At 41.2% G+C, this 25,787-nt stretch overlaps 1 protein-coding gene across 2 annotated transcripts in view; it reads right to left on the reverse strand.

Moving 5' to 3' along the window:
* Window positions 1-25,787, reverse strand: part of afap1l1a (actin filament associated protein 1-like 1a) — a 43,546-nt gene that overhangs the window by 12,155 nt on the left and 5,604 nt on the right. The window contains exons 1-5 of one of the 2 annotated variants that reach the window (XM_056261795.1): window positions 7,618-7,838; window positions 1,955-2,080; window positions 1,396-1,479; window positions 1,217-1,305; window positions 521-632 (exon numbers count right to left, since the gene is read on the reverse strand). In XM_056261795.1, the coding sequence (XP_056117770.1) occupies window positions 521-632; window positions 1,217-1,305; window positions 1,396-1,479; window positions 1,955-2,080; window positions 7,618-7,657 (451 nt within the window). In that variant the 5' untranslated portion in view covers window positions 7,658-7,838. Of the gene's footprint in view, window positions 1-520; window positions 633-1,216; window positions 1,306-1,395; window positions 1,480-1,954; window positions 2,081-7,617; window positions 7,839-25,787 lie in introns of those variants that run through there. The other variant, XM_056261796.1, reaches the window with a different exon arrangement.

The following is a 25,787-nucleotide window of genomic DNA, read 5'->3' on the forward strand; positions in this document are numbered from 1 at the left end:
TGTTTTTGGTCACCTGCATTTCTCTGCATTTAATTGGAAGTCAATGGAATGAATTTGACCCCATTTGCCTTCCTAATTCCTTGATCAAAATGTATTAATTTGTTCTGAATTGACTTTTACCACCGATGTCACTTGTAACGATGTAATGTTAACCAATAGCTATTTAAACACCGTTTTTGTAACTTTAAATTGAGCATAGCTCCATTCTGGAAAGTAGCACCCACTTTTTACAATCCAATAATTTCATAATGGATAAAATAAATACTTTTTCTTGTTGAATATACTGTAATGTTTCATTAAAAAATGTGTCCTATTATGGAAGTAAAATGGGTTGAGAACTACAGTACAATTAACTTTGACATCAAATGGTTCCCGTAGTGACAAGATCTATCGTCAACACTCGGACTCTGGAAATAACAAAAAGTTGTAACTCAGTCACTCTACAAGTTATTTTGTCTATAGGAATTTATATAGACCATGTCATGTTTCCATACAACGGACATACAGCAATAAGACTCACTGCGGCTGGTTATATATTCTGGCATCTTTCCAGGGCTGAGTGGCACGGCCTCTTCATAGTAATCCTCTGGAGGTGGTGTGTTGGGCAGGGGGGGAGGCGAGCCCGTTGAGCTCTGGTCAAAAAAATGTGGCACACACAATGACTTACTCCATCTGTCTGCCCCATCACATTAATTCACACTTAACATCTGCTTTTCAGTGAGTCCTCACAATATCACAAAGTTATGTGGCTCCATTCCACCACTCTGCAATTTACTCCAATAACAAATGATATGTGACCGCTGCATCCAATCAAAAGCCAAACCCACATGCCACATGGATGACGGTTGAATAAAAGTCAGATACTGGCCATGCAGGACTATTGTGCTATGATGGCATACAAACACACTGACACACACAATGAAAAATCTGACTGCTGGAAGAGTGTGCTCTCTTAATAATAGGCTCTATGGGGACCTCGGCGAAGGGCTGACGGTGACGTGACTAAAAGATAACGGCCTGACCCTGAAAGTGCAATGCAGCTGGAAAGAGAAGAGCAGGTTTCACTGCAGAACGATTAATCTTCCAGCCGTATCTCATCGTGGCAGAGCACAGCCCTCATTACACACTGACATCAGGGTTTATGATGTACTATATATTAGCGTTAGGTCTCAGGAGCGGAGCATTGTGCGTAATCCTCTGAGGGAAGATTTCTTACTGGCTTGGAGACACAGTGGTCGGTCTGGTTTGTCTCTGGCTCTTTCTTTTGATCCTCCATTTCAACTTTCAGGTCCCCAAGGTCACAATCTGTATAAATGTCCAAACACATTTATAAGCATAATACAATGGAGTGAACAGTGTTGAGAGATGTAAATCTCATTTACACTCCCCACTTACCGAATGTATCAAAAAGAGATTCGACAAAGCTGGTTCCGTTTCTGTACACGGAGGTGTTCATGTACATATAGTCTTTTCCAGTGACTGCAAAGAACAAGTATGAGAAAAGAGAAAACATATGTAAGTAGGACAACTGCCAAAAGCTTTTTCAGTCTCATTTATGAGAGAAACAAGGTTGATGTTTATCCCTCTGGTCTTGTCACTGTCTAAATTGCCTTAAGCATATTTTTATTGGTTCTCTGTAAGACTGATGTTTTCTGAGTTATTTTGCAATATATGTGCAGTTCCCTGCTGGACAAAAAAAACAGGTCATAGCTTAATGTAGTCAATCTGACTAAAAGGCTTATCCGAGGTGGTCTACCAGATCTAACTAAGCTAATCAAAATGGTCTACAATAGGGATGAATTTTCCTGTATAAATCCTAAACTCAGCAAAAAGGTGTCTCTCTAACAAATTGATTGGACATCAATGGCCTTCAAGGTCAACCGGCTGGTGGTCCAACCACTAAACCCAGCTTGGACCAGATAATAGCCATTATAAAAACTGATTTTAGATATACCTGAGGGCTGAAGTTGTCTGAGAAGGTTTTTCACAGCCGTTTTCTTCTCTTCTGTAGCACAGCTCAGGGTCTCATGGTCCAACAGCTTCAACAGGACACTCAACTCCGTCACCAAAAGCTCCATTGCTAAAGGTCAAAACTTAGGGTTAGAGGTCGATAAAGACCAAATACAATTGTCAGTGTTTGTCATAATAGCAGATTAATTAGATCAACCATCAACACCTCAGCATGAGCAAGCAAATGAAAACAAGTGTCAGTTGCAGTGGCTTTTGGTCAATGACGTGACACTCATTTTGTTAATTTTTTGAATACATTAAAAAATACAATACACACATATAGTGACTTGTCTACACATCTTTTAAAATTATCATCTTTTTATTTCCTAATTAAGGTCCATTTAGATATTTTCTTTGGTGGGGGAAAAAGGTAGAAAATGTCATCTAGAATGATTCTAACGCTAGATCCATTATTTTTTTCTTAAATATAGTATAAACCTTTTTAAACCATATGCAAACCTAAGAATTTTACAACCCTAATCTGAGATTTTCAACAACAAAAATTCACTTAAAAAAATTCACATAACATACATATGGACACTTTGTCAGTGACCCTTTTTAGAAGAGGGGATAGCAGGCTTGAGATCAACTCTGGTCTTCGTCATCAATCATCCATCTCTGACTCTCAAAAGCTGGGATGACTGAATCAAAAAGGCTAGATGCACAGCTTTTTGTAACTTTATATTCCACAGAGTGTCTTCAGTATGGACACACATCTCAGCGGACAATATGAGTTATGGGCAGGAGGGATGATGACAGGTCAGCAGGATTATAGATTGGAACAGGTTTGGAGCTCAAAACTTCACGCTGGGACTCTCAAGCTCTCATCCAGGTCTCTGTGGGATGGAAACCTCCCTGCTGGTGAAACCAAAAACCCCTGTGTAGAATCAAATACGTACCCTCTGATCTGTGGTGAGCTTCCCATCCTACCTAGCAATCTCACAGAGAGCATCAGAGGAGGGTCCAAACCCAATAAATACATTCATAGCCTGACATCTAAACTCCCCTAAGACAAGTTAAGACAGTGGGTTAACCTCTGGTCTCTTACGTCTAGATTATGCAGAGGAAAGGGCTCAATGACATTGCCGCTAGTCTGCGTGTGGAGCTTTAATCTGAAGGAGGTGGGCTGACATCCCTAGGATATCTCACCAGATATTGCCTCCCACAAACTGCAAAGTTCAAACGGTGTTACACACCAGCTAAACCACATTTTCTCTCCCAAAACCATTACTAATGAGCCGCTACTAATGCTGACTCTATGAGTTTGAGCTAATGCACAGTCAGCAAATTAGTAAAAACATGCAACCAAAAATCTGGACTGCAAGTACGTTTTGAAGAATAAAAAAGCAAAGCATGAAACAATATAAAACAGATTGTCAGCGACACTAGGCAGTGTGTGCCCTGGCAGGAGGTTTGCTAATGTGGAAGGATTCTGACTGTTTTGTTCAAGGAAAGTAATCAAGCCATGTGAACACCTCCTGCCCCAGTGGACATGAGCTCATGAGCAACACTGGGACCACAGTGGTCACAAGCAGAAGGCTGGAAAGAGAGGGAGTAAACAGGGCTGATCATCCATGTCCATCACACAGCTGGACAATTTGGCTTGGACAGAGGGTCAGCTGAGCCAAAGTATCCACCTCAGGGCCTGTGGGCTTAGTACTGATATTAACAGGTGTGGTGGGTCAAGACTCTACTTCATATGTCAGATACTCCATGAGTAATAAATACTAAAATATGGAATTCTTTCAAAAGCAGAGAGAGAAAATGCTGAAATGACAAAAAAGATAGCGAAAGACATGATTCCTGCTGCAGACCAGCTAACTTGAATCGCTGATAATATTTTATATGCTCTCGTTCAAATGTCTTTGGTACAGTATGGTATACTCTGGTCTTCAGTCTCACGTGATCCTTCAGAAATCATTCTAATATGCTGATTTGGTGCTCATGAATCATTTCGTATTATTATCAAAGTTGAAAACGGTTGTGCTGCTTAAAATGTTTGTAGAAACCAGTTTTCTTCAGGATTTTTTGATGAAGAGAAATTTCATAAAAACGACATTTATTTAAAGGGTTAGTTCACCCAAAAATGAAAATTCTGTCAGTAATTAATTACTCACCCTCATGTTGTTCCAACCCCGTAAGACTTTCGTTCATCTTCGGAACACAAATTAAGATATTTTTGATTAAATCTGAGAGCTGGCTCTCTCCTCCATGGCTTCTTAAGGGATTGAAACTGGCCGGCCCAAAAGTTATGAAAGACATTGTTAAAATAGTCAGAGTGACTACAGTGGCTCAATCTTAAGTTTATCAAGCGACGAGAATACTTTTTGTGCACAAAAAAACAAACAAAAATAACGACTTTATTCAACTATTCATTTCCTTCTCTGTGGGGCTCGAGATTTAACGTAGTGAAACTACGCAAAGCTTCTAGGCTGTACATCACACGCATCACACACATGACCAGCGTCGGCCAATAGTGAGCCTACGTGTGACGTACAACACAGAAGCTTTGCGTAGTTTCACTACGTGAAATCTCACGGCCCACAGAGAAGGAAATGAATAGTTAAATAAAGTCGTTATTTTTGTTTGTTTTTTTGTGCACAAAAAGTATTCTCGTCGCTTGATAAACTTAAGATTGAGCCACGGTAGTCACTCGGACTATTTTAACGATGTCTTTCATAACTTTTGGGCCGGCCAGTTTCGATCCCTTAAGAAGCCTATGGAGGAGTGATCCAGCTCTCAGATTTAATAAAAAAATATCTTAATTTGTGTTCCGAAGATGAACGAAAGTCTTACAGGGTTGGAACAACATGAGGGTGAGTAATTACTGACAGAATTTTCATTTTTGGGTGAACTAACCCTTTAAAATAGAAATGTAAATGTAAAAGTCTCGTTTACTGTCACTTTGGTTCAATTTAATGCATTCTTGCTGAATGAAGGTATTCATTTTTTATTCCCTATTAAGACCATAGTTTTCCAGTTTTATATCTACACTCCAGTTCGGAATTGAAGTTGGTCCAAACTGTATGAAATATACTGACATAAACAAGCTTTGGAGTTCTCAAGTATAGAAAAATGTGTGATGGTATAGTTAGAGAAGATACCAGAGTATTTCAGCCTCACGGCTATAGTCCCTCTCTTTTTTCCCCGTGCTTCGCTCATAAACGGCCACCACCCTCTTCCACATCCCCCTGAGAAACGTTAATGAATGATGTGCTTCTAGTCAGATTGTGCTGTGGTCCAGAAAATGTCAAAACGCTTCAGGATCACATCTCTCCATGGGGAAGGTGAGGAGTTTAAAAGCCACAAAGAAACACAAATACTCAAATTCACACAAACACATTCTTACACCCACAAGCACAGAAATTACTCATCTGAAATTTGGGTCAGCGTACTGCTGCTTTGACAAGAGTGTTTTTTCTTCTTCTTTGATTCACCACAGTTGCAAAACCTTTGTTATTGACTAATGTTCTGCAAAACATCTCACTTCCTTTCATCGTGTCCCCAGCTGCCTTACAGGCACTCCCACCGGTGTGTAAGTCTGAGTGTTTTGCTATTCAGACTTGTTGACACAAGACCCCTGCGATCACAAAAAGCCTGAGTTTAACTTTACGTGTTGGCCTCACCATGACCTTCTCCAGGAGACACGGGTAGCAACTAAAGTGGCACAATGCTTGCAAGTGTCCCAGATAAGCTACACTTGTGCCCACTTGGCAAATTATTTGAAGAATGTAGTGTTAAAACCAGCTGTGTGAAAAACATAAGCAGTTCAATTTGAAGAGCAGGGCAAGAATGAGCATCAAGATAGTAAGGGCCAGATTCACTAACAACTTGCACCAGCACAAACCCTCTTTTGACGTTAATAAACTACTGTCGGGATTTACTAAAGACACGCAGTGAAAAAACAGCACTTAAAAGGCGTGGACAGGGTTATTTTTGTGGCTGACCTTATTGCATATGCATTTGTAGGAGTTTACCTTTTAGACGCAAAATTTATGGGAGGAGAGTGTTTAAATGAATCACGCAAGGTGATTAACAAATGTTTGTGCTTGTCAATTTACTGGTATTTAATTATTTAACGCCCCAAAAAAGCTGGTCTTAAACCAGACACTAATTTGCACTACTCTTGGTAGATTATGTTGGTCATTATAGAAATGATCCGGCTGGGTCTGTGTTCTTTAATTTGTACGTTGTCAGTAGATCAAACGCAGAACTTTCCACTCCCACCTGCGATTTTTGGGAATTGCGCTTTCACACTAATTTGCCGTTTAGTAAATATGGCCCTAAATGTGTTGCTATTTTGTGAAGTAAAGTTACAGGAAATGTAACCAGGCTGGTGATCTAATTTTTTAATAGTAACAACAAATGAAGCAACACAAATAATTACATAATAAGGTTCATTAAACCATAGAAACACTTGTTAACAGGTGCCATCAGTTGTTCTCAGTTGTTCTCAGTTCTCAGTCGTTCACAGACCAATTGTCATATAAATATGCTGTATCTAAAACATGCCTCACATGTGCAGCACTTATTGTGTTTGATGTATTTTCTATAAAGAACACAAGAGTCAGGTGAAACTACAAATACGATTTGGAAATCTTAATGAGGGCAGTTAGGACCATCTTAAACCAACATGAGCGCAGCGGAGCATACATGATTCCTACAGAGATACACTCTTACATGAGATCAAACATATTTGCGCTTCTCTTTATCTTGAGCTGCACCTGTGGAGGGTCATTTCTAAAGCCAAGCACAACACGGGACAACGTTCCCACTCCCCTCCAGAGAGCAGCACATGTGGTCCTCTCTGATAATACCACATCAAAACAGCGTAGTGAGAACACAGAAATCCACACCGGCGCTCAAGTCCTCCAGGTTCTCCTGATGGCATGGGTGTACGATGCTTTCTTTTGGATCAACCCCTTGCGAGGTGTTTTCATCTCTGTCTTCGAGATCTCGCAGGCAAATCAGAGTCGATACTCTATTATTCTTTCTCGCTCACTTGAAAGCACTTTACTGACAGTCGTATTGTTTCAACATATTCTAAAAGCCATGTCGAGGAATGTGAAATTGGCGTTGAAAGCTGTGTTTGTAGAGGACAACGGGGCGGTTTCCCAGAACTGCACCAGTGCTTTAGCACTCAGCACCTCACACATTGCCGCAAAGCGAGGAAACATTCCTCACCTCATTAAAAGTGCAGCCAAAGCACTTTAAGATGCCTACCAGAGATAGTAATGTATACTCTATTGTGAAAACCACAGCACTCCTCGACAAAGCTCTAAACACCTTGGTGAAATCTTATTTTACAAGCGTATTTTGCTTAGACAACAAATACAACACCTGTTACAAACTTGTACGGATAATTTTATGAGTGATGCAACTAGATTTACTCGTAAAGCAATATAAAAACTCTACAACTAAAATGCCTAAAGCTACAACTGCTGATGGATTTATTATGCTAAATTCAAGTTGGAATAACTACATTTACTCAAACTAATCAATACGTTTCACTTTAGCTTGTACGGAAATCGTGAAAGCTATTCAATAATGCAATTATCTAGTTCCCAAGCAAATAAAAGACAAACAGGCGAGTGACAAAACACCTACCAGAAACAGCTGCTGAGGAGGAGACAGCCAGGCCCACCATCTCCTTTCCAGAGACAGCTAGATGTAGAGAGTCATACACTGAACAAGTCACAGCAATCCATCAGCTGATAAACGGACTAATTCAAGGTGCATTTCCTTCTTATTTATCACGTTCTTTCCTGTGTCCAGATTAAAAGTGACTAAGGGATAGCAGGGGAATTTATCCTCCCTTTCTGGTCTGTTGGTGTGTGTGTGTGTGTGTGTGGGGGTGGGGTGCTTACTGATGACTGTGTGTCTGAAGTAAGGGGAGGCACCAAGTCCTGATCTAATCCGGTGGGGTTCTATAGCACCTGGGACAGGCCTTGAGTAAATACACACATCCATCCCCCACAGGGGAGAGTATGGAGATAAACAGTTTTATTGCCATATACGAGCATCTATGGCTATTTTCATGGCAAGATTGATGTATTTTAAAAGAAACAAATAGTGGGAACATATATTAGTCTTAAAAATTAACAACTGACAAACAACTTACAGTATTATAACAGACATTATATAGGATTTTTCAATTCAATATTTAATAAAAAAAATATTTCAGGATTATTCTTGTGAAATATTTTTAAAAACTTTAGTGTATAAAAAAAATTGCCTAGTGGCATTTAAACCAGTACATTCCAACAAAATATGTTTTAGAGGAGTCTGACAAAAATGTTGGTGGTACATCTTTTTTCAATAAAAATAAATAAGTAAGTCTGGAATGACCAATTTGGATTGATTTTCAAGGACAGAGAGATTAGTTCCTTGTCTCTTCAGACCAACCTAAAAATGTATATTTTAAAACTTTTGTCATCCTAATAAAACAGTGGTGTGTAATGGAGCGCAGCAGAGCAACATCAAGAATATTAAATATATTCTATGGATGTAGACGTTTATAGGTCCCCCTGAGTGTCCTTGGTGGTTACGGCCCTGCTTCATATAGCTTATTATTTACCATTTTTTGTATACATAGGCAATAAGTTTTAATTTTGTAGAGTAAAGTTCATGTCAAAATATGAGCAATTATAAACATGTGAATTCAGTTTTTCCACAGGATAAAAATCTGAAAAGCATTTGCCTTTTAATCTCATAGCTCTCTAAACAAAACGAAAGTTTTTTTTTTTTTTTTGGGCACTAATAGCCCTTCCCAGTCTGCCACTGGTCGAAAATACATTGGCTTAGTCCCGGCGATCTATTTTCCATTAAAAAAATTCACGTTGTTGATTGAGCCAAGTAGCTTTATTGGGTCGGTTATGAAGATGAGAGTTTTGGGGAGAACCTAGCTTAGTTGTCTCATATAGGAATAACTTATTATTTTTATTAACATTATACACTCACCGGCCACTTTATTAGGTACACCTGTCCAACTGCTCGTTAACACTTAATTTCTAAGCAGCCAATCACATGGCGGCAACTCAGTGCATTTAGGCATGTAGACATGGTCAAGACAATCTCCTGCAGTTCAAACCGAGCATCAGTATGGGGAAGAAAGGTGATTTGAGTGACTTTGAACGTGGCATGATTGTTGGTGCCAGAAGGGCTGGTCTGAGTATTTCAGAAACTGCTAATCTACTGGGATTTTCACGCACAACCATCTCTAGGGTTTACAGAGAATGGTCCGAAAAAGAAAAAACATCCAGTGAGCGGCAGTTCTGTGGGCGGAAATGCCTTGTTGATGCCAGAGGTCAGAGGAGAATGGCCAGACTGGTTCGAGCTGATAGAAGGGCAACAGTGACTGAAATAACCACTCGTTACAACCGAGGTATGCAGCAAAGCATTTGTGAAGCCACAACACGCACAACCTTGAGGCGGATGGGCTACAACAGCAGAAGACTCCACCGGGTACCACTCATCTCCACTACAAATAGGAAAAAGAGGCTACAATTTGCAAGAGCTCACCAAAATTGAACAGTTAAAGACTGGAAAAATGTTGCCTGGTCTGATGAGTCTCGATTTCTGTTGAGACATTCAGATGTTAGAGTCAGAATTTGGCGTAAACAGAATGAGAACATGGAACCATCATGCCTTGTTACCACTGTGCAGGCTGGTGGTGGTGGTGTAATGGTGTGGGGGATGTTTTCCTGGCACACTTTAGGCCCCTTAGTGCCAATTGGGCATCTTTTAAATGCCACGGCCTACCTGAGCATTGTTTCTGACCATGTCCATCCCTTTATGGCCACCATGTACCCATCCTCTGATGGCTACTTCCACCATGTCACAAAGCTCTAATCATTTCAAATTGGTTTCTTGAACATGACAATGAGTTCACTGTACTAAAATGGCCTCCACAGTCACCAGATCTCAACCCAATAGAGCATCTTTGGGATGTGGTGGAACGGGAGATTCGCATCATGGATGTGCAGCCGACAAATCTGCGGCAACTGTGTGATGCCATCATGTCAATATGGACCAAACTCCCTGAGGAATGCTTCCAGCACCTTGTTGAATCTATGCCACGAAGAATTGAGGCAGTTCTGAAGGCAAAAGGGGGTCCAACCCGTTACTAGCATGGGGTACCTAATAAAGTGGCCGGTGAGTGTATATTATTATCACTTTTCAAATTGACAATTTTTTTTTCTATTCCTATTTACCTATTCATTAACCTTTTTACAATATTTTTTTTTTTTAAAGATGAGATGACATATTAATTTCAAATGAATTGATTATTTTATTTTTAAGTCCATTAAACTGGGATAGACAAAAAGTATTATTACATCTAAAACCTGCATTTAGATCCTTCACTGATTTGTATCTGTTGATCTGCTCTGTCTACCTGAAGTCATTTCTAAGTGAACAGGGTGTATCTACTCCCTAGTCCCTACCCTATGTTACAGTGCCCCTAGAGACTGTGTAGTTACACACAAAGGAGGCATTCTGCCAGTGTGCTCAAGTGAAGAGATGGGAGTCTAGTTCTCTTCATTGTGTTCACCCATCCAGAGAGGAGTCGGGTGCTGACATGCACAGACACACATCACCACATGTTCACAGTGACGATATTCAAAGCCACAGGCAAAACCTAAGACCACTCGGCAGGATCTGACATGTTGAATAGCTCAAAACCCACTCACGCACACGTGTGCGCCTTTTTCAAAAAACACAGATAAGCAGGTAGTATCAGCAGTTCTATCTCCTCGCCGCTGAAAGCGGACACTTCTCTGACATTTCCCAGTTGACAGTTCCTGAGGGCATGTTACGTCTTGCGAGACAGATGAGATGCTGAAGGTTTGTGTAGTTAAACTGCAGGCCTGTTGCTAGACAGCCTCGAGACAAGAGAAGCCATTCATCTGTGCTTTAAGTTATCAGATGATACATTCAAACCACAAGTATTATACTTAAGTGTGTTCATTATAATAGCTCTATTGATTCAGCCGTCTATACTAATGATCCTTCTCAGCATTTAGATGTTTGCAAAGGCAAGTATCACTATGACCTTGTTTACACGTGGTATTAAGAAAATCAGTGCTAAATAAAGGTAGCCTATATACGTGGGTCACAATGTGTCAATCTGATGACTGAAACCACATAAAGATTGAGTCATAAACGCATCACATTTTATATATATATAAATAAAACTATTGTTCACTGCTCTGAAACTCCAATTTGGAGAAGTGCATTTATACACATGCATAAGACTTCAAATAATTTCTTCAATATAACTGATATCAAAAAGCAGCAACACAGATCAAGAAATTCAGTTAATACAGATACCGCACTAAAATAACTGAGAAATTAGCTTGAAATATCACACTTTTTGCTTTGATTACAATTCATGTACACTACCGTTCAAAAGTTTGGGGTCCGTTTTTTTATTTTTTATTATTACTTCTACTGAGCAAATATGGATTAAGTATTTAAATTTAAATAAAATGTATATGATTGCAACCAGCAAATCTCCATATTACAATGATTTCTGAAGGATCATGTGACACTGAAGACTGGAGAAATGATGCTGAAAATGCAGCCATCACAGGAATAAATTGGATTTTAAAATATATTAAGATAGAAAACAGGTACTTTAATATTTCACAATATTACCATATTACTGCATTTATCAAATAATAAGCCTTGGTGAGGCAAAAATACTTCTTTACTACATACTACTTATAATATAATATAATATAATACAAATATACTTCAATACTACAATTATTAAACAACTTTTAAATGTTAATGCCGAACTTGTCACTCACTTTTTGTGAGTGAAACACCTTAGCAACTACATAGCAACACCCTGGCAACCAGAGGTGTAATGTCCAGGGGCCTCATTTATAAAACTTTGCGTAGGATTTGCGTCAGAAGTGGCGTACGGATGAAACATAGGACGTGCGTACGCATAGAAATATTCGGATTTATAAAACCGTGCGCACGCACATCCTACGTATTTTTCCCTTAATAAATCACAATCAATTCTAAATGTAACGCAGCTTTTGCGGCTTCATGTCACGCCCATAGTTGCCCATAAATAGTCCGTGAAACGCCCACAAGTTAATATTCAACGATTGCGAAATCGTGGCAAACATAGAGAGGAAATCAAAAAAACTTAACTTCATTCAATGTGAAGTAGAAGTTATCGTTGGCGAGGTGGAAAAGAGGAGAACAAATTTTGTTTGGAGGGCACAGTGTGGGCATTAGCCTACTAATGCCAAAAAGGCACTTGAGTGGCAAAAGGTTGCAGACGCCGTAAATGCTGTAGCCTCACAACCTCGGACTGTGGCCGAAATAAAAAAGAAATGACAAGCTACAGATGTCGGTTATAATCTACTTGGAAATGGGAAATAGTTCAGCGCAAATGTAATTTCTTGCAGCTTTCTGAATGGTTGAGACATACGTCATACGTTATTTTATCAAAAATAAAACAAACTAAAGGCATATGCATGAAATACCTGCATGAATACCATGATTCCGTAGCTGATAAAGACATTTTTACTATGAAAACAACTTTCCCCAGTGGACAAATAATACATCTATCTATTTATCTATCTATCTCTCCCTAATTATCTATCTATCTGACTGACTATCTAGCTATATCTGCTCCGCCAGACGGACACATTGGCGAGAATATCAGTTTTGTACATTATTTCGTTCTGTTTACCATCTTATTTATGAGGATGAATTGTATAACATGCCAATATTATTGCAGAACATATTTCACTTTTCTTTTTGCAAATATGTGTTAATTTGCATTTCTGTTGCAGATCGATCAAACGGGTGTTCGTGTAGGCTGTTAATTGTAATACTTGCTTTGTGACGTCTTCGTGTTATTTAGGAGAGGAAGTATTGCCATTTATTTTACACAACGGTCTACAGTTTCACACACTTTCACGTGTTTCTTCCATCTGCCGACGGTGTCGCCATTTCTCATTTCACCCGTTTTTGTGCGTACGCCTGGGTCAGAGCTTGCGTGAAGGACCGCACATTTTACCGTCAAGTTTGCTTTTTATAAATACCAATTATTGCGTAGAGAGCGGCGTACGCCTTCTTTTGTGCGTACGCAACGTTTATAAATGAGGCCCCAGGTTCAGAAAGTAAGTCCTCCTCAGTATTTTGTTCCAATCACCTGGATTTGCTAATTAGCACAGTTTTCAGCCAGGAGATAGAACTAATTAGTGAAATCAGCTGCCTGAGTTTATGGGTGGAATAAACATTTGGCAGGACTTTTACTTTCTGACCCCTGGACTTTACACCTCTGCTGGCAACCACCCAAGACACCTTAGCATAGGCAACCCTCCCATTTGATGCAAAGTCTTTAGCAGATTCTTATGTGGGTTCATTATGTAGCCTTTATCACAAAGACCTCTAGTTTCTCAGGTAAGTCAACATGTCCTTTTTCACTTTCAAAGAGCTGAATGAATGCCAGAGAAGATCATATCATTGCTAACACCCAGTGACAAGGTCTGACAGAACTCTGCAGACGGTTGTCTGGCTGAGAAACAAGAGACAATAATACAGTGACGAAGCACTCTGACCTTTGACCTTTTCAAAGACACACACATGGAGCCCTTACTGTCACACTGAAAACACAAATCTGGTTGTAAATACATCTGCCAATACATACAGTACATGCAACAGCTACAATTCTTCCATAATAAATAACGTACGTTGGAGGGCATTACGAGAATGCCTCTCATTCCCTCTCGAATATAGCTTGTAAGATGACACAAAGGCAAAACGCTCCCAAAGTCAATACCAGGGGAGGCCCTTATAACACAAACCACCCAGCTGTTATCAAATATGGATATCATGTGGTGTAACAGATGTTTGCGCAGTTTCAGGATGTTTTATTTCCCCCACCGATCTGATGTGCCACCTTGCGTGATCAAAAATGGACTCAGTGGAGATATGTACTGTGATGTCTCAAATCTAAATCATTCTTGTTCATAACTTAAGAATTTATAACAGTAGACAGATTGTCACTGGAATGTGAAGTAGGCCCTACATCATGAAAATTGCTGTGACTCATAAAGGTGAAGGAATAAACAATCTTATCTCGATCTAACTGAATCGATGCTAACATCGGGGGGCCTGGATGGAGTGACAAATCAGCGATCCTCTCCTAACCACATTCAGCAATGAAAATCTCCCTCAGAATTCCAGGCATTCTCAGGTCATCAGTGTCCAAAACTCCACAGGGGAAGGGAGCAAGTTCGTGCACACATATAATGATGATGTCACACTAGAATTCCCACAATGAGAGATAACAAACACAAAACCTCATTTGTTTGGACACCTTGGAATATTGATGTTTGCATGAGACGCCTCTGGTCTGATGGGATGCCGTGGTTGGAAGTACATATTTGAGTGCATGCCACAAATGACAGAGCCTGTTAACAACAGTTACAGTGCTTGTCAAATGTTACAGTCGGACACACACACACGCACCCATCCATCTGTTAACACATACTACACTGTTTCTCTCAAATTCAGACAAAAGAAAACAAATCATAAAAAACAAATAATAAGATTCAGAAGAGTGTGGCAGGGGCTTACTGATAAAAGGCATTATGGAATTTTTTTTTTTTCCAATAAGACCACAGACTGACATGTAATATTAAATCAAATTCTGAGACAGTATTTTGCTCATCACTATTTACATTCATTGTACAACTTCCTATCCAGGTTGGTTTGTTATTTCCCCCCTAACATTTCTTATTCTGTGGAGCACAAAAGAAGATGTTTAAGAATGTGCAACTTGCTCTTTTCTATGCAATTACAATAAATGGGGACTGAAGCATCAGAGCTCCAAAAAGGATACCAAAGTTTTTTGAAGCTTAGCTTTGTGTGACAAACAGACTGAAATCAAAGGCAAAATTAGTGGGCTGCAAACCGCTGTGACAGGGTCATTTAACCCGTGATGAAACAAAAGCAGCAGCAGATCTTTTCTTCCATAATGTGACAAGCATTCTGAATGGACTTGGTTCTAATCATTGGTTGTTAACTGAATGGAGGCAGGTCCGAATAAAAGCTTGCCGTCGGGGGGATTTAAGTGGACTAAATGATTGGAGAAGTCTGGCATACTTTACCATAGAGAAGTTTGTTGTTTTGCCGGAAGATCGAGTTACGACATTTTTATTAAAAAAATTATTAGGTCAAAACAGATTTTTTTTAAATTAAGGGATATACATGGATGAATCGTTCACCATAACATCCATAACACAATTGTCAGGATACAGGCACAGAGACAGAGGTAAGTGAATTCAAACGTGAGTTTATTTACAGTGAATCAAGTGCAAAGGTGAGAAGCAACATTCAGGTGAAGATTTGCTGATGATCGCTATGTGCAGGGCAGATTCCAGGTGAGCATATCCTCCTTAAGTTAGTTGAATTCAAGCAATCACAGTTCATTAATACTTGTCTTTTTCTCTTTCAGGTGTGACCACGGGCAAGTTGAACTCAGCGGGAATACCGGACACTCAGATGAATACCAGATCTCGGGAAACATGGAATCAGACAGGACTTCTGGAGATAGCAGGACAAGGACACAGAGGTTAGTATTTCACAGGTGAGTATACGTTACTTGGTGGTTTCAGGATGATTCAGAGACTTCGGGAGACAATGGGTTATGGTCTATTCCTGTTGGAGGCTTGACAAAGACTGAAGTATCCGTGAGTGTTTTATTGAGCTGGGTGATGAGGTAATTGATGGTGCACAGGTGTGTGTGATTAATACTCTGGGGAGAGTGATCTCTGAGTGGTGGATGGAAATGAGTCTGATTGATTCCTGACATTACCCCCCCACCTCCAGCGTCCGCGCCAGCGGACCCAGGACCCCGACGTCGTGGGGGTCTACCTCGAGGTCGTGGAGCAGGTCTTTCAGGATGTTGTTCATGGAAGTCAGTGAGTAGCATGGGATCGAGGATGTCCTTACGAGGTACCCAACACCTCTCCTCTGGTCCATAATTCTCCCAGTCTACCAGGTATTCGAGTTGACCACCCCGACGTCGGGAGTCCAAGATCCCTCTTACAGCAAAGATGGATTCAGCTTCAATGGGGAGTACTGGGGGATTATCATCTTGAGCCAGATCTGTAGAGGGAACAGGGACAGGTGAATGATGAGGTTTCAGAAGGGAGACATGAAATGAGGGGTGGATGCGATACTGGGCCGGCAGACGGAGCTGGTAGGTAACTGGGTTAATTTGTTTTACTATGGGAAATGGACCAATATATCTTGGACTTAGCTTGCGACAAGGTAGTCTCAGACGGATGTCTCTGGTTGAAAGCCAAACCAGCTGCCCAGGTTGGTATTCGGGGGCGTTACGACGATGAGCGTCAGCAAAGCGACGTTGGCGGTTCAGAGCTTGTTGGAGATGTCGATGAGCTTGATTCCATACCCTCTCACTGTTCTGGAACCAGGAGTTGACTGCAGGGACTTCTGATGGTTCTCCGGACCATGGGAATAATGGTGGTTGGTAACCCAGAACACATTGGAACGGTGTTAGATTTGTGGAGGTTTGTCGAAGGGAATTTTGAGCATAATCTGCCCATACGAGATATCTGCTCCAGAGATGTTGATTAGCATGGCAGAAGGTACGGAGGAAACGGCTGACATCCTGGATCTTACGTTCCGCCTGACCATTCACCTGTGGGTGGTACCCTGAAGTTAGACTTACGGTTACATTCATTAGTGCAAAAAAGGCTCGCCACACCTTGGAGATGAATTGTGGTCCCCTGTCTGACACAATGTCCTCCGGGATGCCGAAATTCCGGAAGACATGCTCCATTAACAATTCGGCGGTTACGAATGCCGTGGGTAAGTTCTTCAGAGGAATCAATTTGCAAGCTTTAGAAAAGCGATCGATGGCTACCAGGATACAGGTATACTCCTCTGAGGGCGGAAGGTCAGTTACAAAGTCAACCCCAATGTGTGACCAGGGTCGTTGTGGAACAGGTAAGGGCATGAGCTTTCCAGTGGGTAAGTGACGGGGGTTTTTGTTCATGGCACAAAGAATACATCCTTGGATAAAGGTCTTGATATCACATAACATGTTGGGCCACCAGTAGCGAATCTGGAGAGTGGAGCAGGTTTTGTTTATTCCAGGATGACCAGTACCAACCGATGAATGTGCTGAGGAGATTAGAGAGGTGCGAAACTCTTCGGGTACGTAGATCTTTCCGGTCGGACACTCTGGAGGACCTGGTTGGTGTTGGGACAATTCCAACAGTTGTTCGTTTAAGTCCCACTGAATGGGATTGACAAACATCTTTTCAGGTAAGATATTCTCAGGTTCTTCGTGGTGAGCTTCGGAGGCATGAAGACGAGACAGGGCATCTGCTCGGACGTTCTTCAAACCAGGGCGATAGGAGATCTGAAAATGGAAACGAGTAAAAAAGAGTGCCCATCTGGCCTGGCATGGATTAAGTCGCTTTGCTTCCTTCAAGTACTGGAGATTCTTGTGGTCAGTGAGAACCAGAAATGGATGTTTGGCGCCTTCTAACCAGTGTCTCCATTCTTCAAGAGCAAGCTTAACCGCCAGGAGTTCCCGATTGCCAATATCATAGTTTACCTCTGCAGGAGATAACTTGTGAGAGAAGAATGCACACGGCATAGGTTTGGGTGATGAGTTTGAATACTGTGATAACACAGCTCCTACTCCGGTAGTAGAGGCATCAACTTCAACAATGAACATTTCTTCGGGATTCGGATGTTGGAGTAATGGAGCTGTGGTGAATGCTGTCTTGAGAGACTGAAAGGCGTGTTCCGCCTCAATGGTCCAGAGAAGTGTCTTTGGTTTTCCCTTGAGGAGAGATGTCAGAGGAGCAGTTAGCAGGCTGTATTGGTGTATAAACCTCCGATAGAAATGTGCAAATCCAAGGAATCGTTGCAATTCCTTAACAGACTGCGGAGTGGGCCAGAAAGTTATTGCCTTGGTTTTGCGATCATCCATCTCCACTCCTCTTTCACTGAGTTGTTAACCGAGGAACTCGACTGAGGTTTGGTGAAAGGAACACTTCTCTGCTTTCAGGAACAGGGAGAATTCACGTAGCCGTTGGAGTACTTGAGAGACATGTCGTTGATGTTCCACTGGGTCCTTGGAGTAGATTAAGATATCGTCGATGTAGATTATTACAAACTGATTCAGGTAATCCCGAAAAACTTCATCCATGAAACTTTGGAAGACTGAAGGGGCGTTTACCAGACCATATGGCATAACGAGATATTCGTAATGGCCTGCTGGAGTGATGAATGCAGTCTTCCACTCATCGCCCTCTCGAATTCGAATGAGGTTATATGCACTTCTCAAATCCAGTTTGGTGAATATCTTGGCTTCTCGAAGTTGTTCAAGAGATGGGGGGACCAGCGGGAGTGGGTAACTGAACTTCACGGTTATCTGATTCAAGGCTCTATAGTCTATACATGGGCGTAGACCCCCATCCTTCTTGGGGACAAAGAAAAAACTGGCAGCAGCAGGTGATGTGGAAGAGCGGATATAACCCTGTTTCAGAGCCTCTCCAATGTACTGTTGCATGGCTTCTTGTTCAGGGATAGACAGGGAGTAGATTCGTCCCTTGGGGATGGATTCTCCGGGAATCAGATTTATGGCACAATCCCAGGCTCGATGAGGTGGTAACTTTGCAGCCTCGACAGGATTGAACACATCTGAAAACTGAGAGTAACATGAAGGGATGGACACCGACAGGTTTTCTACGGGGCTTTCAATGGAGGTTGAGTTCACTGGAATGGTGTCGGGTAAGTTAGCAATGGACGAGACCGAGAGTTCAGCATTCATGGAAGCGCACTTACAACCCCACTTCAATATCTTGCCAGATTTCCAGTTGATATTTGGTTGATGTCGTATAAGCCATGGACGGCCGAGGATTATATCAGTCTGACTATTCTCTAGTACGAAAGGTTCAAATAATTCATGGTGTGTGTCTTCTATACAGAGTATAACAGGTTTAATCTGAGACGTGACGTACCCCTGATTGATGGTTTCACCAGTCACTGCATGGATGGAGTACGGTTTGGTGGTGGCTGATTTCTTGAGCTGGAGTTTCTGACAGAGCTTTCCGGAGATGAAGTCTCCTGCCGATCCGGAGTCCACAATGGCTGTAGCAGAGACATGGAAAGTCGGGGATTTAAGGATCACTGATATCGTTAACGGGGCCGACACCGAGATGGACGTAAAGACAGAACTTATAAGCATTCTAGGGGGTCGTGACGGGCATGACTGAAGAAAATGTCCTCCCACTCCACAATACAGGCATAACCTTAATTCTCGACGTCGAGAGCGTTCAGCTGGAGACAGTCGGTAAGTATCCACCTGCATCTTCTCTACAACTGGTTCGGATGAACATTCAGCGGGGTTCTGAGATGGTAAGCTAGTGGGTTGTTGAACTTCGCGATAGCAGCCTTGAGATCGTTGATGCACACGGAGAGCTTGCTGTATAAACTTCTCAATACCCATGTTGTCGTCATATATCGCAAGTTGAAGGCGAAGAGCAGGATTCAAGCCACGTCGGTAGACAGAGATGAGCGCCTTTTCGTTCCAACCACTTGCGGAGGCTAGAGTGCGGAACTCCAATGAGTACTCAGAAACAGACTTCTTGCCTTGATGCAATTGTAACAGTTTATCGCTGACGGAGGAGTCATCAACTGGTCGCCCGAAAACTTCCTTGAAATGGCTTACAAACTCCTGCACAGACGAAGTAACAGAGGATTCCTGCAGCCACAATGTTTCAGCCCATCTTAATGCAGCTCCCGATAACTGTTGAATTATAAATGCAATCTTCGACCTTTCTGTGGGATACAACTGGACCTGCTGTTCCAAAGCGAGCGAACACTGTAGTAGGAACCCGTTGCAATCTTCTGCCCGGCCGGAGAATGGCGCTGGACAAGAAGTTGGATTCGCGAAACAGATCAGAGAGGAAGCGGAGCTAGTGGAAGTACTGACCGTCGGCTGACTGGAATTCACCACATCGGCTGCAGGTTGTACCGGATTATCACCATGACTGGTAGATTCCATCGCGCTGTTTCTTTCCTTTTTTGGTCAAGCCTTCTGTCAGGATACAGGCACAGAGACAGAGGTAAGTGAATTCAAACGTGAGTTTATTTACAGTGAATCAAGTGCAAAGGTGAGAAGCAACATTCAGGTGAAGATTTGCTGATGATCGCTATGTGCAGGGCAGATTCCAGGTGAGCATATCCTCCTTAAGTTAGTTGAATTCAAGCAATCACAGTTCATTAATACTTGTCTTTTTCTCTTTCAGGTGTGACCACGGGCAAGTTGAACTCAGTGGGAATACCGGACACTCAGATGAATACCAGATCTCGGGAAACATGGAATCAGACAGGACTTCTGGAGATAGCAGGACAAGGACACAGAGGTTAGTATTTCACAGGTGAGTATACGTTACTTGGTGGTTTCAGGATGATTCAGAGACTTCGGGAGACAATGGGTTATGGTCTATTCCTGTTGGAGGCTTGACAAAGACTGAAGTATCTGTGAGTGTTTTATTGAGCTGGGTGATGAGGTAATTGATGGTGCACAGGTGTGTGTGATTAATACTCTGGGGAGAGTGATCTCTGAGTGGTGGATGGAAATGAGTCTGATTGATTCCTGACAACAATAAAACATAGGGTGAAATTTAATTTTATGCCGACTTTATGCGAATGAGTTCAACTTGAGAACCTGATCAGTTTAATTCATGAACAAATCACTGGTTTTGTAAACCAGATCAAATGATTAATTGAAAAGATCTGACTTCAAAAAAGATTTGTGAATGTATCAGTCATCATTATTTCTTTCATGAACAGTCCATTGTCCACAGAATAGGAAGTCCTGCCCTAAACCCATGCAGTCCATCCAAGTTGATCAAGACCTTTACATGTCAGACTGCTCAAACAAACAGATTCACATAGTTTACACTCTGGGAAATCAACCGGATGACTTACTTCTAGTTGTCTCTTTACATTACGCTTGACAAGAGGAAGCAAGTTAACATAAAAAACTGCAAACATAGTTCACCTGAAAATTAAATTTCTGTCATAATTTACTCGCCCTCATGTCATTCCAAACCTGTATGACTTTAGTTCTTCTGCAGAACACAAACAAAGAAAATATTTTGAAGAATGTTGGTAACCAAAGCGTTTTGTGACTTGTGTAGGAAAAGAAAAAATCTTCTTTCATGTTCCACAGAAGAAGAAGAAAAGTCAAACAGGTTTGGAATGATTTGAGAGTGAGGAAATGATGACAAAATTTTCATTTTTAGATGAACTATCCCTTTAACTGTCCATATCTGAAACTATATCCACAATATAGAAGTAAATAACAAATTCTGCCCACTTATCACTGCACCTTAAACCACACACACACACACACACACACACACACACACTCACACACACAGAAGTAGCAGGTGAACATGTGGAACAGTTTAGCCTATAATTCGCTCTGAGATCTGACTCATATACCGTCTTAAATCCTGTGCACATTTGTGTGGAAAAAGGGAAATTACATGTCACTCCTGCTGCTTTATGATAGATGAGAACATGCTTTAGGTTATCATAAAATGAAGCAGTGCACACACACAGTCATAAAGCTGATATCCAATTGAAGGCAAATCGGCATCCTCTTACTCACAATCTCTTGTTTCCAAAGCTTTCAGCATTCCCTTAATGTATTTTTCTAGCTAGAAAATTCAAAAATGAACTCTGTTTTGTTTATAGACCAGCTGTCAAAATGCAATTATTGTATATCATATACAGAAACATTAACGCCAAACCCCCCTGGCCGGTTCACACTAAAGCATGTATATGGATAAATAGCTTCAAGAAAAACAATCTTGCACAATTCAGAGCCTTCAAAACACTCATTGAGGACACTAAATGCAAAGAGATGCAAAACATGAGAGCCCATCTTTAATGTTGCAGTGCTTTGGGGGGGGGGGGGGGGGGGGGGGGGGGGAAGCAGCCGGGGCCTCCCTCAGGTCACAGTGCTTCTTCTATCTACACACAGCGGCAGAGTTATGAAGCCTGAAACTCCCACTCACCTGCTTAAGCATTAACTAGCTTTGAAAGCAAGATTTTGGCTCGGTGGGGAGCAGGAAGCTTTTGTGTTAACACTCCCCTTCGCTCCTCTTTGTAAACCCTTTTGCCTGGGGTTCCTCAGTGCCAGGCCTCTGTTTATGTATGTTTTGTACTGTGTAAGCATGAGAGGTACACATAACGCCATATTTCATGGAAAATAGGATGTGTAGGCTGGGCCTACCTACAACCCTTGTTTTATTGTAGCAAAAGTGTTTGATATTAGGGATGTGACTGAGGAAATTTTCCCACCGGTTAATCGACGTGGGACAACACTGGTTCCCTCTTTTCCACCTTGCTTTTAAATAGCTTTGGAATGCTAGAGCGGGCGTGCAAATTTTACTTGATTTACTCGAATTAGCAGCAATTTGCAGGCGGCAATTTCTTGAATGGTGGGTTCATTATTATTCATAATGAAAAACACAACATCTAGAAAAACACAAGTAACCTTTTTTGCAGGTTCCCTATTAGCATTGGGATTAAATCCAAAATATTGCCTAATAGGCGCTTTTACATTTCGCTTTTGTGTGTGTGTGTGTGTCTTGTCAGTCAGCTCGCCTCACTCTCGTCACGTGATAAATAAAATCAGACTCCTGCTGCGGATCTGTGCTGCGAGTCCTGTGACTCTCGTTTGGCTCACCCTGAATTTTATTTATAGTTTAAATCTATTATAGATTTAACAACGATACAAGTTTAACAGGTTTTTAGCGAGAATTATGTCAAATTAATTACCATAGATTACCCTATAATTTATGGTAATAACATATTATATTTAACAAGACAGTACATACAACAGTAAAACGTTATATAAAAGTATGAGGATGTGAAACAAATCAATGAGGTGGAAAAAAGTCATTAAAATTAGGTAATTAAAATAATATTTTACTTGAGAAGTAATGTATATTAGAATTTTACCTTAGTATAACGACAGTATACTAGGGTAGAAAAGGAGATGTAAAGCTGATTTTTTATGACCTGTTGATGCAAAAATCATTGACTAACATGACTACTGAACTTCAGGGGGGGAAAAGTTCAACAAAACTGTCAAACTTAGCCCCTTTAAAACAGTGCTCGCTGATTCTGCACTACAGGAGTGAATGCAGTAGAGACTGATATCAAATCAAATTTGGTTTGAGAGTAAGCAGGGCCCGAAACAGGAGCATATGAGGTGTCTGTAGAATCAAAAAGGGGAGCCAAGATAATAATCATGATGTCTCAGCATCTGTTTCCACATGAAGACCTATAGGCACTCTTACACTTTCGCCAACAAAGTAGCAGCAACTCCTGAGGTTTGAAATCTGGTCACAATTGAGGTCAGTGTCTCTAATCTCTTTTTATTATGGTCTGTGCCTCTGTTTAATATCAGCTAGAGAAAAGGAGCAGAGGGAAATCCCCCAACGGCCCATCTGAGGTCATCTGAGCCATGGAGACCTGGCACAAACAGTGAGTGGAAGCAGCAAGTAAATGAGTAAGGCAGGTGGTGGAACTCTCACCAGTATAAAGCACACTGTCCCTAGAGCCACGGGGTGAGCTGAAGGAGTCAGGAGTGGTATAAGATGTGGAAATGAGAGCCGCTGACTTTAATACAGCCGGGTCGTGAAGGTCAGCACCCCAGAAAAAGCTGGGACACCAAACCCTCACCATATGGCACGAAGAGGGTGAGTCAGCCCATCTCCAATACAAAGAATGCCTTCAGTCCTGCCAGCCTAATCCATATTGCTTATCGCCCAAAAGCCCCCATGATTTCACTCTGCAGCTATGCCTTATTTCAGCCCTCATTTTTTTTTTTTTTTTTTTTTTTACAGTAAAAAGATGTAGTGTTTCGCTGACACTATTAAGACTGTGCAGGCCTCGGCGCTATTGTGGCCACTGAAAGACTGGCTGCTTTGTCTAGGAATCTTCATGGAGGAGATATTAATTGGAGTGTGTGTCTGTGTGTGTGTGGGGGGGACTTCCAAGAGTTAGGGCAAAAAGAGAAGACTTCCAAGAGTTAGGGCAAAACTCTGACCTCTCACCTCTCTCTATCTGACAACAGGGAGACACAGAGCTGAGAAGCTTGGGTGGGGCACTGATACCATTGCACTGCTACAAAACCTAGTGAGGAGTAGAGGCAGCATTTTAATATATATATTTTTTATATTGAATGCACATTCCTATTGTAACTCCTGTTGAAAAGGTATATGATGGTAATCTAAAATGTAAGAATAAGAAATAAGCACAACTAATTAAATAAAATCTGTAATTTACAGTACTGTTCAAAAGTTTGGGGTCCGTAAGATTTCTTTTTGTTTAAAGAAATTATTATTTTATGCAACAATGACATACTACATTGATCAAAAGTGACAGTAAAGGCATTTACATTGTTAAAAAAATCTATTTCAAATAAATCTTGTGAAATTTGTATTATTTTTTATTTATTTATCAGTTTCCACAAAAGTATTAATCAGCAGAAAGAACTCTATTAAATTCAATTACGTGGCAACTCTCGATGCGCTTTACATAAGGGGTGCTATTTGTGTAGGTTGTTGCCTATGTAGACCGTTTATAAGTCACTTATGAAAAGGCAATCGCATTAGACAGGAAGGCAGCTCACTTAGTTTTGGAACAGCATTCAGTAGTACCAATGCAAATTCCTAAGCAAGCGAAAAGCAAATCCATAAAAAAGCGATAGATTTACAGTAACACAGTCAGCAAGATTTAGCTTCAGATTCACAAGCTACAAATCAGGTTTTGTAGGTTGCTACTGTGTTACTCTGCTTTGATTAACAGTCATTTTCTCTGAACCATGTAGTAGATAAATCAAGCTTGTCACGCCAACACCACCTGCACCTGTATGAAGATGTGCATGGTTAACAAATACAGTCTGGGCAGATAACTTAAGGTGCATGTCCAACTTTCACAGTATATTGAGTACATGTACATTGCCAGATGAGACCATTACATGTGGTGTGCAGAAAGTTTCCTAACGCTGTCAAAAGGTGTCACTGTGGCAACCTCAGAACTTTACAAGTTCGCCATGGAAATCAGTGACTGGAACCTGCACTATGATTACCTGGGGTCTTGTTAAAGACCTTAAATACGGACACAGAACTTGTTAAACGCTTCCTTTATGATGCATGAGAGTTTGGTGGGTGTGCATTGTGTCCATTCCAGGGTTGAGATGTCATTGGCAAGAAGGCAGATGATGCTCATGGAGATTGAATGGGTGGTCCGAGACGTAAAACGGTCAAAGCAAACAAAGATGTTTCTAAGCCAAGTCAATTCTGTAATCACAAAAGCATGCATGCTGTGCATTTCCCCTAGTCAGGGCTCAGGTTGAAGTCGACGGCTGACAGACGATCACAGTATCGCACTAAAGCCTGCTTAGCTATATCCATGTATACAAAAGTGGAATTCCCGTAAGCTGGAGGGAACAGATTGCTTTGTACCGACTTGCAACCATGACATACAACAATCAAGGCCAGACCAGGCTTGCAGATTCTACACGAACACTGTTACTATTCATTTTGCTGATCTCAAGAACTCGGTAGTGCAAATTCATGTTTCATTATAAGATTTACAAGACAAATGATCTTTGTTCTTGACACTCCTAAGCTCTTCCACATGCTCATAGTCTGAAGGAAACAATAATCATG

This window comes from Rhinichthys klamathensis, unplaced genomic scaffold (assembly GCF_029890125.1).
Source record: "Rhinichthys klamathensis goyatoka isolate OS25496 unplaced genomic scaffold, OSU_Roscu_1.1 h1tg000186l_1, whole genome shotgun sequence".
In the NCBI taxonomy this organism is placed as follows: Eukaryota; Metazoa; Chordata; class Actinopteri; order Cypriniformes; family Leuciscidae; genus Rhinichthys; species Rhinichthys klamathensis.